Source organism: Drosophila erecta, unplaced genomic scaffold (assembly GCF_003286155.1).
Source record: "Drosophila erecta strain 14021-0224.00,06,07 unplaced genomic scaffold, DereRS2 tig00000055-arrow-pilon, whole genome shotgun sequence".
Classification (NCBI taxonomy): domain Eukaryota; kingdom Metazoa; phylum Arthropoda; class Insecta; order Diptera; family Drosophilidae; genus Drosophila; species Drosophila erecta.
This window is the reverse complement of record NW_020825200.1, coordinates 5,200,622-5,214,055: the sequence shown is the minus strand read 5'-3', so window position 1 is coordinate 5,214,055 and position 13,434 is coordinate 5,200,622. Positions and strand designations below refer to the sequence as shown.

At 46.0% G+C, this 13,434-nt stretch overlaps 7 protein-coding genes across 9 annotated transcripts; 5 read left to right on the top strand and 2 right to left on the bottom strand.

The window, feature by feature from the left end:
- Positions 1–206: 206 nt before the first annotated feature.
- Positions 207–1,092, top strand: LOC6540876 (serine protease 1). Its single transcript, XM_001968699.3, has one exon. It carries the CDS (start codon positions 255–257, stop codon positions 1,053–1,055), a length of 801 nt encoding a protein of 266 aa, XP_001968735.1. The 5' UTR covers positions 207–254; the 3' UTR covers positions 1,056–1,092.
- Positions 1,093–2,104: 1,012 nt separating this feature from the next.
- Positions 2,105–2,988, top strand: LOC6540938 (serine protease 1). The gene has a single exon (XM_001968698.3). The coding sequence runs from the start codon at positions 2,125–2,127 to the stop codon at positions 2,953–2,955; it is 831 nt and encodes a 276-aa protein (XP_001968734.1). The 5' UTR covers positions 2,105–2,124; the 3' UTR covers positions 2,956–2,988.
- A 1,518-nt stretch (positions 2,989–4,506) lies between these two features.
- Positions 4,507–5,328, top strand: LOC6540935 (serine protease 1). Its single transcript, XM_001968697.3, has one exon. It carries the CDS (start codon positions 4,523–4,525, stop codon positions 5,297–5,299), a length of 777 nt encoding a protein of 258 aa, XP_001968733.1. The 5' UTR covers positions 4,507–4,522; the 3' UTR covers positions 5,300–5,328.
- Positions 5,329–5,516: 188 nt separating this feature from the next.
- On the top strand, positions 5,517–7,088 carry LOC6541022 (F-box/LRR-repeat protein 15). Of its 2 annotated transcripts, none has more exons than XM_015159629.2 (2): positions 5,517–6,425; positions 6,758–7,088. In XM_015159629.2, exons 1-2 carry the CDS (start codon positions 5,650–5,652, stop codon positions 6,921–6,923), a joined length of 942 nt encoding a protein of 313 aa, XP_015015115.1. In that variant the 5' UTR covers positions 5,517–5,649; the 3' UTR covers positions 6,924–7,088. The 2 variants fall into 2 exon arrangements, with proteins under 2 accessions (XP_015015115.1, XP_001968732.1); XM_001968696.3 differs by having other exon boundaries at positions 6,546–7,088.
- On the bottom strand, positions 6,978–9,948 carry LOC6540919 (geranylgeranyl transferase type-1 subunit beta). Its single transcript, XM_001968695.3, has 4 exons — positions 9,814–9,948; positions 9,482–9,593; positions 9,274–9,424; positions 6,978–8,407 (listed from the first exon to the last, which is right to left on the bottom strand). Exons 2-4 carry the CDS (start codon positions 9,589–9,591, stop codon positions 7,478–7,480), a joined length of 1,191 nt encoding a protein of 396 aa, XP_001968731.2. The 5' UTR covers positions 9,592–9,593; positions 9,814–9,948; the 3' UTR covers positions 6,978–7,477.
- Positions 9,943–11,281, top strand: LOC6540943 (probable 39S ribosomal protein L24, mitochondrial). 2 transcript variants are annotated; one of them, XM_026978903.1, is made up of 5 exons: positions 9,943–10,000; positions 10,260–10,343; positions 10,457–10,610; positions 10,668–11,057; positions 11,119–11,281. In XM_026978903.1, the coding sequence occupies exons 2-5, from the start codon at positions 10,260–10,262 to the stop codon at positions 11,232–11,234; spliced, it is 744 nt and encodes a 247-aa protein (XP_026834704.1). In that variant the 5' UTR covers positions 9,943–10,000; the 3' UTR covers positions 11,235–11,281. The 2 variants fall into 2 exon arrangements, with proteins under 2 accessions (XP_026834704.1, XP_001968730.1); XM_001968694.3 differs by lacking the exon at positions 9,943–10,000 and having other exon boundaries at positions 10,157–10,343.
- LOC6540804 lies at positions 11,230–12,785 on the bottom strand. The gene is made up of 5 exons (XM_001968693.3): positions 12,587–12,785; positions 12,254–12,520; positions 11,786–12,186; positions 11,547–11,732; positions 11,230–11,487 (listed from the first exon to the last, which is right to left on the bottom strand). Exons 1-5 carry the CDS (start codon positions 12,677–12,679, stop codon positions 11,301–11,303), a joined length of 1,134 nt encoding a protein of 377 aa, XP_001968729.1. The 5' UTR covers positions 12,680–12,785; the 3' UTR covers positions 11,230–11,300.
- Between the last annotated feature and the right edge of the window lie 649 nt (positions 12,786–13,434).

Genomic DNA, 13,434 nt, shown 5'->3' with positions numbered 1-13,434 from the left:
TTTTTGAGTTTCCTTATATTGTGTACGTGTTTTGTAAGTGATTATTTAATCAGCATTGGATTTTTCCTAAGAGTGAGTTATTATTATTTCTTTCCTATCAAGATGTTCTTAGGTATCATTTAATTTCCATCGGTATCAGTGGGCCAAATTCTTAATGATAGGATATCGCAGAGTGGGGCCTACTCCAGACAGCGATAAGGGGCGAAATAAAAACGGATGAAAGTCTGGCAAAGGCCACGATTGGTTCAATCACCATGAAAGTGTTCGTTGTACTAGCTCTGGCTTTGGCCGCTGTGTCCGCCGAGACTGTCCAGCAGGTTCATCCCAAGGACCTGCCCAGGGACACCAAGCTCAATGGCCGCATTGTGAATGGATATCCAGCCACCGAAGGCAAGGCTCCCTACACCGTGGGTCTGGGCTTCAGCGGCAACGGCGGCTGGTGGTGCGGTGGTTCCATCATCGCCCACGACTGGGTCTTGACTGCTGCTCACTGCACCAACGGCGCCTCTCAGGTGACCGTCTACTACGGAGCCACCTGGCGCACTAACGCCCAGTTCACCCACACCATCGGTAGCGGCAACTTCATCCAGAACCACAACTGGCCCGACCACAACGGCAACGACATCGCCTTGATCCGCACCCCCCACGTGGACTTCTGGCACATGGTGAACAAGGTGGAGCTGCCCAGCTTCAATGATCGCTACAACATGTACGACAACTGGTGGGCCGTCGCCTGCGGATGGGGACTGACCACCGCCGGATCCCAGCCCGATTGGTTGGAGTGCGTCGACCTGCAGATCATTAGCAACTCGGAATGCTCCCGCACCTATGGCAACCAGCCCGATGGCATCCTCTGTGTGTCCACCCCCGGCGGAAAGTCCACCTGCTCTGGTGACTCCGGTGGCCCCCTGGTTCTCCACGACGGTGGCCGCCTGGTGGGAGTCACCTCCTGGGTTTCCGGCGCCGGATGCACCGCTGGCCTGCCCTCCGGATTCACCCGTGTTACCAACCAGCTGGACTGGATCCGCGACAACTCCGGCGTTGCTTACTACTAAGCTTGATTATCCCCATTTATAATAAACAAAATGCTTAATACTTAATGTCGTGCCTTTTGCGTTTTTGGTTTTCAATATTAATAATATTTCACATTGATATTATAAAGTTTTGATATTTTTAGAGTCTATAATATACGTTTTATACATAGATAAGAATCCATGAATGGCCGAGAAATGGGATGGCTTCTAACACTTATTATCTGGGCAACATGATTAAAACCCTATATAATATATTTAGCAATGATAGGTATAGATATACATACATATATAAAAAGGAATATGAGTTGAGGCTTAATTTACTGAATAATAAGATAATAAATTCCCCAAAAAATTGCTACAAGAACTAATCCCACAGGCTAAGTATTTCTTGTTCTACATTTATATGCAGAAGCTGCTCGTATTATTTGGAAATATAAAATAATAAAAAAGTATTCGTCTTTGAAATATTTGTACGTTTTACGGGTAAATTCCAACGTTTTTTCTCTTAAAGATACCTATGTTTTTAATTACCTATGAATACATACATATATGTATTTTATATACAGTTTTAAATTAATTTAACAACGTAAATGGGATAGAAATTTATGGAAAACCTAAACAATGTAGCGCAATTCCAAACGTTAATTAACAATACATTTGAATGACCACAGGACTTGTTCCTTAATCTCTGGACTCTCCTGTTCGAGTGCTCCATTGAGTTGTGGTTCTGGGCATGAATGGGTGCTTATCGGGACTTATAAACAAATCAGCACCGAGTGGCCGCACGTCCAAGTCGATAGACTCACACAATCTCCTAGTGAATGAGTGGCGGTCGGCAATCGTCGGATTGAGTGGCACGTCATGAGCCGGAAAGTGTGCGAATCAGATGGGTAGATCAATGGAGTACCCTGTAATGATAGTGGCGCATTTTGGAGGCGTGCGAAATTAATTTGATAAGATAGGTCTAGGCAGAGTGGTTTGAAATTTCGAGTGGTGGTGAAGATCTCCAGCGATATGACTACGTCGGATTGGAGGGGTATATAAATCACTGCCCGACGGCGGAGTATCCAGTTGTACTCAAGTGATCAACATGAAGCTGTTCCTAACTGTCCTGGCTGTGGCCATTGCCTGCGCCTCCGCTGTGCCCGAGCATGTGAAGCCGGTGCCCCTGAAGGACGCTGTCCTGGGATCCGGACCCGGATCGATCGAGGGCCGCATCACCAACGGCTATCCTGCCCACGAGGGCAAGGTGCCATACATCGTTGGTCTGGGCTTCAGCAGCGGCAGTGGTGGCTGGTGGTGCGGTGGCTCGATCATCGGCAACACCTGGGTGATCACGGCTGCCCACTGCACCCATGGAGCTAGCTCCGTGACCATCTACTACGGTGCCTTGTGGCGCCTCCAGGCTCAGTACACCCACACCGTGGGCAGCGGCAGCTTCCGCCAGCACGCACACTACAACACCAACAACCTGAACAACGACATTTCCCTGATCAACACCCCGCACGTGGACTTCTGGCACCTGGTCAACAAGGTGGAGCTGCCCAACGGCAACGAGCGTCACAACAACTTCGCCGGCTGGTGGGCTGTGGCCTCCGGATGGGGCAGGCCCTGCGACAGCTGTGGAGTGTCTGACTACCTGAACTGCGTGGACTCCCAGATCATCGACCGCAACGCGTGCTCCAGCGTCTACGGAACCGATGTGGTCACCGACAACGTTATCTGCACCTCCACCCCCGGCGGCAAGTCCACCTGCGCCGGTGACTCTGGCGGCCCACTGGTCCTCCACGACGGTTCCAAGCTGGTCGGTGTCACCTCCTTCGTTGCCGCCAACGGTTGCACCTCGGGACTGCCCGATGGCTTCACCCGCGTCACCAGCTACCTGGACTGGATCCGCGACCACACCGGCATCTCTTACTAATTTCGTTTTTGAAATAAACTATTTTGCATTTAATAGAGTATTGTTTTTTACTAACTTAAAATCAAATAGAATGAATTTCGATCTCGAATGGGGAAACTAAAATCTATCCTCCTCAAGATTAGTTTCTTTAGTTTTTAGTTCTTTTATATAATCGTAGCTTTGTGCTGAACTTTGTATTCTATGAAAGCCGCGATTTAGAATTCATTATTATTGGTGATTCAATTTTTAGCCTCATATTTTAATTCAATTAGAAAGATAAGCTGGCTTCAAAAGTTAGAAACAAAAGTCGCTTTTTTTTATTTGTATTATCTGTGTTGGTTATTCCTATACTATATACTATCTCAGTTTTCTATCAATTGATTTAGAGGGATATGTTTACTCTTCGGACCTACGTACTTTCGATAAGATTATGGGTTTACGCAAGTGGCGAAAATTTCCATTTTTTGAGACTTAATTATAATAAATCAACTTTTCCATAATTTTACTAATGAAAATTTCTTATAATGAAATACAGATATATAGTTCGTTTATGATTAGTTATAAACTTTTAGTTAGAATTTGATAGTGAAAGTAACTTTATCACTTAATGAAATTTGATAAGTCAATGTAAGCTTTAAAACGATTACATAACATAATTTAGAATCGCTCAGCAAAAGCAATTTTTAATAACAAAAAATTATAAATTGTAATTGTTCTAGAATGGACTCCAAAATCTCAAGTTAATAGATTTAATATCTGGAGCTAACTAATTTTGGTGCACAAAAAGAAGAAAATGATACACAAGTTTCCGAGATTTTATTTACATCTATCTTATAATCTTCACCTTTAGAATATTGTTGTAATTGTGATTGTAAACAATATTAAACGAGAGCCTACATCGTAATTCTTGTTAATTAAAACTCGTAAGTATAAGCTTATCATAGTCCATACACTTGTGTATAAAGTTTTGGATTGTTTGTCCTTAAAAATAATTAAATTAATAAAAGTCGAGAAATCTTCAGATTAACTTAACCACAGTTATAGATATGTTTTCAATAAAAAACCAAAAAATCCCAGTCATTATCACTGATTATCCTTATCAGAACAATGAGCAGACTTACAGTTTATGTATAAGTTTTTTTTTTCTTAACAAAAAACTAATATTGGAAATCATTCAACAACTAATATTGGAATCATTCGTGTTGAAAGATCATTGTAAATTTCAAACTCTTATCAGGTATGATAAGATGGAATGGTCTGAACAACATTTAACATAATTTATAAATATAAGTCAAACTGCAAAAAAACCACCAACATGATCCCATTTAAATTGATCATAATTTGGTTGTTTTATTGCTGCCTAATTAAAATATAGTAAATCTAATTTATATTGCAATTAGGGCTTATGGTTTTCTTGATTACTAATTCCATGGGCCGACAGCGATTCTTCCACTCCGTTCTTATCGATGACATCGTTTATGGGAGTCTTGAGGATTATTTACGAGCCCTTTTCAGTTGCAGATAGGGTTCGCTGAAAATGTGTATAAAAGGCTGCTATTCTAGAGAATAATCCAGTATAGACATCAGCATGAAGGTGTTCCTAGCAATCCTGGCTCTGGCCGTGGCTTCGGCCGCCGCCTTCGACGAGAAGGTTTTCGTGAAGGACCTGCCCAAGACCACCAAGATTGAGGGCCGTGTCACCAACGGATACGCCGCCCCCGAGGGCAAGGCCCCCTACACTGTGGGTCTTGGCTTCAGCGGTGGTTGGTGGTGCGGTGGCTCCATCATTGCCCACGACTGGGTCCTGACTGCCGAGCACTGCATCGGAGATGCCGCTTCCGTGACCGTTTACTTCGGTGCCACCTGGCGCACCAACGCCCAGTTCACCCACACCGTCGGTAACGGCAACTTCATCAAGCACCAAAACGCTGATATCGCCCTGATCCGCATCCCCCACGTTGACTTCTGGCACATGGTGAACAAGGTCGAGCTCCCAAGCTACAACGACCGTTACAACAACTACAACGAATGGTGGGCCGTTGCCTGCGGATGGGGTGGCACCTACGACGGCAGCCCACTGCCCGACTGGCTGCAGTGCGTCGACCTGCAGATCGTCCACAACGACGAGTGCGGCTGGACCTACGGCAGCGTCGGTGACAACATTATCTGCACCCGCACCGTCGACGGCAAGTCCATCTGCCAAGGTGACTCTGGCGGTCCTCTGGTCACACACGACGGCACCAAGCTGGTGGGAGTCAGCAACTTCGTCTCTTCCAACGGCTGCCAGTCGGGAGCTCCTGCTGGATTCCAGCGCGTCACCTACCATTTGGATTGGATCCGCGACCACACTGGCATCTCATACTAATTTTTCTAAATAAATCGATCATATTAAAAGAGTATATAATTACAGTGGGCGGCAGCAAACTAAAGCGCAATTGTGAAGCGGCAAAAATCTTGAATGGAGCTCGAAAAAAAAAAGCTGGGTCACCAACAAGTTTACTACGCTCGTTTTACACAGTGTAAGGCACATTTTACTCGTGTGTAGAAACCACATCGTAAATTTATTGTAGACAAATAACATATGTGGGTATTTTGTGTGAATGGCAACACACCTGCTGATTGCAAGTAAACAATTAATTACGTTTTTGCCTTGCACCAGAGGATTGCGTTGGGAGTGCTTGTTGGTGGCCAGATCACGTAACCGGAGGCGGCAGCATGTGCACTCTGCATCCCGAGGAGGAGGCCCACCTGATGGCCATGGCCAGCGGCGGACAACCAACACGAACGGCCAGTCCAAGGCCACTTTTCAAAGCCTCCACAGCACCACTACGATCGCTGTTTGATGTCTGCTGGGACGATGTGCTCATCCCGCAGGTTGCCATCTACCTGTCGCTCAAGGATCTCTTTAACCTGCGGTGCTGCTCCCGTACCGCACAACGCTTTGTGGAGGCTGCGCTGGAAAAAAGGCAGGAACTTCATCTTTCTGGGAACAACACTAAGAATATCGACGTGGGCTTTCGAGTGCTGGCACGCTGTTGCCAACGATTAGAGGTGCTTCATTTGGCTTGTTGCCGGTGGCTAACGGATGAGCTGCTGCTGCCCCTGCTAACCAACAACAAGAAACGCCTGTGGGCCGTCAACCTGAACGAGTGCGTCAACATCACAGCCCTTTCGCTGCAGCCGATCATCGTAGAGTGCAAAGAGCTGCGCGTACTCAAGCTGTCCAAGTGCCAGTGGCTGACCACTGGAGCAGTGGACGCTTTGACGCTGCACCAAAGCAAGCTGGTGGAGTTTGACATCTCCTATTGCGGAGCAATTGGCGAACGCTGCTTGATTATCTTCTTCAGAAAACTTAACAAGCTCACCGTCCTGTCGCTCGCAAACACGCCCAGTGTCACAGACCAGGTGCTCATCCAGATCGGGAACTATTGTCGCGAACTGGAGCACATCAACCTGATCGGGTGTGCGACCATCTCCGACTATGGCGTGCAGTAAGTAATCGTTATCCCTAACAGCTGTTGTCATTTTGTCAGTAAACCTGTGCGTGCCTTGTGTCTGTGTGTTTCTGGGGAAACCAATCTGCATCTGCATCCGCATCTGCGTATTTTCAGCGCTTTAACAGTGCACTGTTTGCGTCTACAGACCTTGCTCATCCGCCGTTGTCCGCGGGTCACGGAACTCTCTTTAGCACCGCTCAGGCAGCGGCGTCTTTACATCGATAGGCCACAGCAGGACGTGGGGCTCAACGCTTACAACTTGAACGACTTCTATCCCAGCGATTTTCTTGTTTACTAGCCCACACTTCGTTTTCCCTCTTCCGCAGCGCCCTCACCTCGAGTTGCCCGCTGCTGCAGTCATTGATGGTGCAGCGCTGCCCATTGGTCACCGAGCGTGTGCTCGCCCCACTTCGTGGACGGGTCCACATCGATCGGCCCAGTATGGGCTACATGCCAACTGTGCGACATCACCGCCTGTTCCTTCAGGTTTGAGATTAATTCTGATTCCGGGCCAATACCAATGTACCAATGAGGCTATCCAATACCTTTTCTGTAAATACATGCCTCAGCATGGGACGCTTTAATTTACTTTTAAGCTTATTCTTACACATTGTTAACATTAATTTAGGCTGTACAATAAACATACTAACTTATTCATCTCTCTCTCCAAAAGCTCGTGCTTTTTGCATACATTCAAACAAGAAAGGAAGCTAGAATCGGCAAGCCGAAGCTTATACTTATACCCTTGCAGTAATTATTATATATACCGAATAAAAACAACGGCCCGTTCCGATTTATAAAATATCTGCAATAGAAAGAAGACTTTTGGAAAATCTTCATGTAGATAGATTTAAAACTAAGACATTTTTTTGCGTAAACGGACAGACTGATATATACTTTATATGGTCTCAAATTCCATCAATGCGTTACAAACTTTTGGCTGAAATAAAACTATCTGCAAGGGTATAAAAGCATGGCTAAAATGCGGCCAATATAAATACAATAGTGTGCTTTAACATTCCCCTTGGGTTTCGTGCGGTTTCCCATCATTGTGCTGAAATTAATGGCGAGTTAGAGGTAGTTGTTGTCGTGGATGTCGCCTCGACCCCTTTTGACAGTTGAAGTTGTTGCTTCAATGCAGAGCTTACACTGAGGTCCTCGTTCCCTCGGCCATCAGCGGATCGCCACTGCTCGTGCAGATGCTGCAAGTGAGCGTAGGCGGCCATGGACATGTTCAAACTGGGATTCACTGGGCTTAGACCAGGTTCCCCAGTGAAGGCCAGTCCGCAGAGGCCGAGGTAAGTGTGAAACGGATCTGGCGAGGCTTGCGGCCACTTGGCAAAGCCCCCAATGAGTTTGTCCTGTGTGCTCAGAATAAATTCTCGGTTCCTGGCGTAGTCGGTTAGTTCGAAGCCATCCAGAATACATAGCGAAGCACCAATCCAGAAGGAATAACACGTATCGACTGGCTTATTGGGACGACCCTGGAATCCATCCATCTGCCGGAAAACTAGCCAACGCTTCATTCGCTCCACCGTGGTAGCATCTAGGCGATGCAGTTGTCCACTAAGATGCAACGCCGCCAAGGCACAGAATGTGGTGCCGCCATGGGCCTCTCCCTCCAGCTCTTGGCTGAAACCGTAATCGTACCGCAGGCTTCGAGTGATGAACTGAAACATGGTTTCCTTATCGACATCACCCCAGTAGTCCAACATGTAGCAGATGGTGGCGGCACAATAAACAAATCGCATGTCATCCTCGCTGCCATCGATGCAGGCGCTAAAACTGCCCTCCGGCTTCTGAACAGCAGCCACTCCGGCCACAATGCTTTTTCGATCCAGACGGGACAAATCGTCGCCCAGGGTCACCAGCACTGCGAGACTGGTGTATGTCATGGCCAAGTGACCCCACTGATACTTCCGCATGCACTCCAAGATCTCGGCGTCCTCGCTTTTAGGAACCATGGCGCGGCAGCCCTGCAAAGATACCAATTAATTAAAGTATCTATTTTAAAGTGGTTTTGCATGTTGCTGCCGTCGCTGATAAAGCGTGGCGCGATAAACTCGGTGGGTGGGGTGTGGTGGGTATTGGTAAATCGAGCTGCTGCGCAAATGGAGAACTACCCTACAGTTATGCATACTTAAACAGTATAGATCGTAACAAAAGCAATGCCACTTTGCTTTTTTTCTAAAGCAGATGCGTTGACCTTGGAATTAACAATTTAATTGGTTTCATTAAGTAGAAACATTTGTTGGAAACAAAGTGTATCCAACTTTATTTAAAAATAAAATTTAGATTTTATATTGAAACTAGAGAGTCTGAGTAACATTGTTAAATTATAAAACTTAAATGCATAAATCATTAAATTGTCTTTGTATGGGTAAATGACCTATAAATGTATTTATGGTTTTCCATTAGTATTTACACCGTGTTACTAGTACATCAGCGTTTATTGCATCTGTAAGCATTAGGATGGTGTGATGGGGAAATAAGACGTGGCTTCTGAGGTATATCGGTTATACGAATACGACATAATTAAATTAAAAAGAATTTAACGGAAAGAATTGCATACTTTTTCCGATGAATGCAAATGATTCATGGCGTATTTTCAAAATATAAACTTTATAGAAGCGTCTCAATGAAGGAAATGCGAATTCATATATAAGCTGACTGAATAAACACCAATATGTGGGGGATGCGACAAGGTCTGCCGCAGTGTCTTTTGCCTGGCCACGTATCGAGATAAGGAATATGACTGGGAGTGGATGTGGGAACGGAAGGCGGTGCTGTTTGGCTTGTCAACGACTGTTTGTACATCTGACAGACCCGAATTTATGCTCACCATGAAACCGCCGCAGTTCTTCTCGTGGTCGCGTGGCACCACCAATCCTCCGTAGATCCAGTCAATGATGTCCTGCCTCATTTGTGGGGGAACCAGATGCAATGAGTTCAGCACATCCAGACCGCAGACGGCGAAGAACACAATTGTGCTCCTGATGGACAAAGGCATGGTTACTCACAAGGAATATACGAGGCCAGAATGCACTTACCTTGTGCTATCGTGCGACGCCATGCGAGCTGGCAGGAGATTAAGGAATCGGAGCAGATTCTTGGCGTGCTTGGAGAGCAGCACGGGCTCCGCATCATTGTGGTCTTCCATATCTATGTGGTGGGACATATTGCTTATTATTTTCGTAACTTATGGCTGGGCAGGAAATGAGTTGTCTCGAGGAGTGCTGAGATATGGATATGACTAAGCGTTGCGAGGCCCTTCCCAAACGGTTGGACGGAGCTGGCCAGAACAGACGCTCTCAGGTTGCGATTGCGTCTTCCAATGGTGTTGCGCCTGCACGTGCCCGCATTTATATGGTCTAGCACTTACCTTTTGTTTATATAAAGCCGGTTTGCATTGCAATTTAGAGCTGCGGCGAACGATATAAAACACCAAGAGTAGTCCACAATCAGCAGCTGCTTCCTCTTACCTCTTTTTGCCAGTCACAACGAACCAAGTTTACACGGGGAATTCAATGCTAGTTTGCTAATTTGTAAATCCTAATGTAAAGAAAGATGTAAGCTAACTTATTTTGTTTAACCAAAAACCTGACAAAAAAAAATTTTAATTGTAATTTCAAGCCCAATTTTAATTTAATTCAATAATTTTCGAGCCCACTACAAGTAATCATAATCTTTAGCGTCGCATAAATATTCAAAATAAATACAACTTTGGTGATTTCCTTTGAATGGCTTTTTATTAGTTCCCAACAGCTGATTGCAAGCCGCATTTAATTTCTTAGTTCTTATTATTAATTATTGAATTAATCTTTCAAGATGCGTTTAACGCAGTATTTGGCCAGCAAGTTGAAGAACTTTTCCAATCTGCCCAAGGAATACATCGAGCGCAGCAAAAAGCAGGTAACAGGAAAAGTCGCTTTTCATTGAACAACTTGTGAACAGTGGCTCACGTAACAGATCGCATGGAAAATGTATCCGCATTTATTGAAATATTTATATTCATCTAAAAATAGGTGTACTGGCAAACTCCAAAGGAGATTAATTACCTGCCACGTACAGTTGAGCGAAAGAAGTTTCGGTACACGACAAATCGCCCGTGGACGGGACAGTTCCGCCAGCAAAATATGCCCGGAACAGTACGTCGCAAGGTGCTAGTGGAACCAATTGGTAAGGAAAAGTATGCCTTTATCTCTACTCTAGTAAACCATGGTTGTGTCTCTTTAGAGGACTGGAGCTATTTCCGTGGGGATCGTATTGAAGTCCTGGTGGGTAAGGACAAGGGAAAACAAGGAATCGTCACCCAGGTAATACCCGAGCGCAATTGGGTAATTGTAGAAGGCCTCAACTGGCACTATCGCAAGGTTGGCGGCGAGAAGGAGTTTCCCGGCATCATTATCAAGTCCGAGGCACCACTGCACGTCACCAAGGATATTCGTCTGGTGGACCCAGCGGATCTTCAGGGCACTGACTTTGAGTGGCGTTTCACGGAGGAAGGCGAGAAAGTGCGGGTGTCCTTGCGATCAGGCCGAATCATACCCGTCCCAGAGACAAACAATCAGACACACGATTACAAAACACCAAACGCCTATATCGAAAGAGAGAAAGATACGCCAGGTATGGGCTACTCATATCTCAAATCATTATGTTCATAGTCCTACAAGTCTGTCCTTTTCAGGCGCTGTTGTGGGTGAGATCACCTTTCAGCCCAAGTTGTCTACATTCGAGATGGACATTATGGAGGAAATGGGCATCAAGGAGGAACGCACGCCTGTAAAGAGCTATTGGTACTAATGTTATGCCTACTGTTTATTAAAGTAATGTACAAAATACCCATATAATTGAGCAATTAGTTTAATGTCACTTGCGCACCGTGCTGAAGACCTCCTCGCGATGATCCCGAAGCGTCTTAGCCAGTCTACATACTGTTTCCTCCGCCTTGTCGTAGTCTGGGCGCAGCGTGCTGTTGAAAGTTTCGTAGAGCCACGTGCACGTTTTGGACATGTTTGACTCGTAGCTGGTGAACACTCTACTGGTGTGCTCGTATCTACAAAGGATTCGTTTAGCGTTGGAGAAGATTCTAGAGGTATCTATATATTGACTCACCGCGCTTTGTTGGCTATATCCGTGATTAGGTAGGTATTACAGTGCTTGACGGCTAGGACTTGGCGATGACTCATGTATTTGAGTTCCACGTGCGGCAGAGCCAGCTGAGCCGCCTCTAGGGATATCGTGGAGGCGTGTAACAGACTTCGGCAGTCCAACGCCCACTGAAGCTTTTGCTTGGGATCTCTGAAGGAGTAATAACATGTTAACCGGTTCTAAGTGGGAATTATGTTACCTACATTATCCTCCCAAGCTGTCGCCATTGTTTTAATGCCTGCGTAGAGGAATTGGCGGCTGCCCTTAGTAGTAATCCACAGATGCGCCACTGCTCTAGTGCGCTGCCCAGCTTATCTCTTGTATCTCTTGCCGTCTCTAACTGCTCATCAATGCGCTCCTCTAGCCGAGTCATGTACGTTCCCCCGCTTATATAGGCTATAATCCCATCTTGTCTCACGTACAGCTCGTTCAGCTCCGCATAGCTCTCGACCAGTGTTTTAAGACGCACCTTAGTGTGCTCCAATAGCTCTCCGTAGTAGCGAATGCTTAGCAAATACAGGGCGGACTCGCTCAGGTTGGCGAAGAAATCCTCGTGCATGGAAGCCTTGCGGGCATCGCCAATTACACCCAGGTTGTAGGCAAGCTAAGGTCAAAATTTAATAATATACTTGAGGAAAGTTCATCACATTCACTAATGGCAGGCCATTTACCTGGGCCAGGTCCTTGGTGGGTGTGTTGGCTACAATTGGGTCGCCCTGCCGTCCCATTGTGTAAGCTGGAAGGGGCAGTGCCTCCTCCGTTTCCCATTCCCTCTCCCGCATAGGTGCTACTCCCATGCCTTCGAGTCCCAGCATCGCCTCGTGCTTGCTCTGGATGTGTTCCACCCAGGCTTCGGCGGTTGCCATTCGAGGACCAGGGCATGTGCCCTCCAGCTTGCTGATCTGCTCGTCCAGGCGCACATATTGCTCGACCACATTCTGATGACGAAATGGAAGAGGTATTGATTATGGCAAAGGTAAGACGACTTGTACAAGTGCTATTACTCCAGAGGCGCCATTCTGGCGCGGTTGCATTTCCGAGCTGACCTCCGTGACGACAGGATTCGTCTGCGTATCCATGGAGGAGCCACAGCCCATCACTCAGGTTGTCTGTCCGAAGTGCTGCACGAAGTTTGCCCGCTCTTCCGGCGATGACATCTTCCGTCCCAGACCTTTCCAGTTCGCCTGTCCAGCGCTGAATGAGCTTTCGTTGGGTCCGTCATGTCCACTTATGAGGGAAAACACAATAAAAAATTATTTTTTGCGCGCTAGTCATTGGACAGGGCCACACCAAATCCACCCACGACCCATTTTGGGAGGTGGGGACAGGGTCAAGCGTTACCCCCTTGTTAACACGTATGTGTCCTTTAGAGTGGACTTCTCTTCATGGAAATTGCTCATACGACATGTGCACCAATTTTGTAAACACGTGCTTTCCTCACATTGCTTGATTCACATATTTCGGTTAATAAATTGATAGATAATAATATTTCGGTTAAATGCATTTTTTAAGGTTCACTCCAATGGCCCTATGTGTGTCAACAAATTGTTATTTGCCTTGCTAGCATTTTTGTTGGTGTGTCCACTATACCTTGTTGGATTTGTGAATTGGCACACGGTGTATTTGTATTAACAAGTTAACAAAAACAACAAAGAGGGGAGCCATTAACATCTGCTTATTGTGTTGGAAATGTGCAAGCTCACCTGAACGAAGGACGAACCCTAGTAGCCCTATAACTTGGGTACTAATCGACCGAAAACATAATCCATCAGCAGGATTATAATCTAGATTTTGATAAATTACCTGCAAATTAGTGGTACACTCTGCTGAGGAGTTGTTATTGCTTATTAGG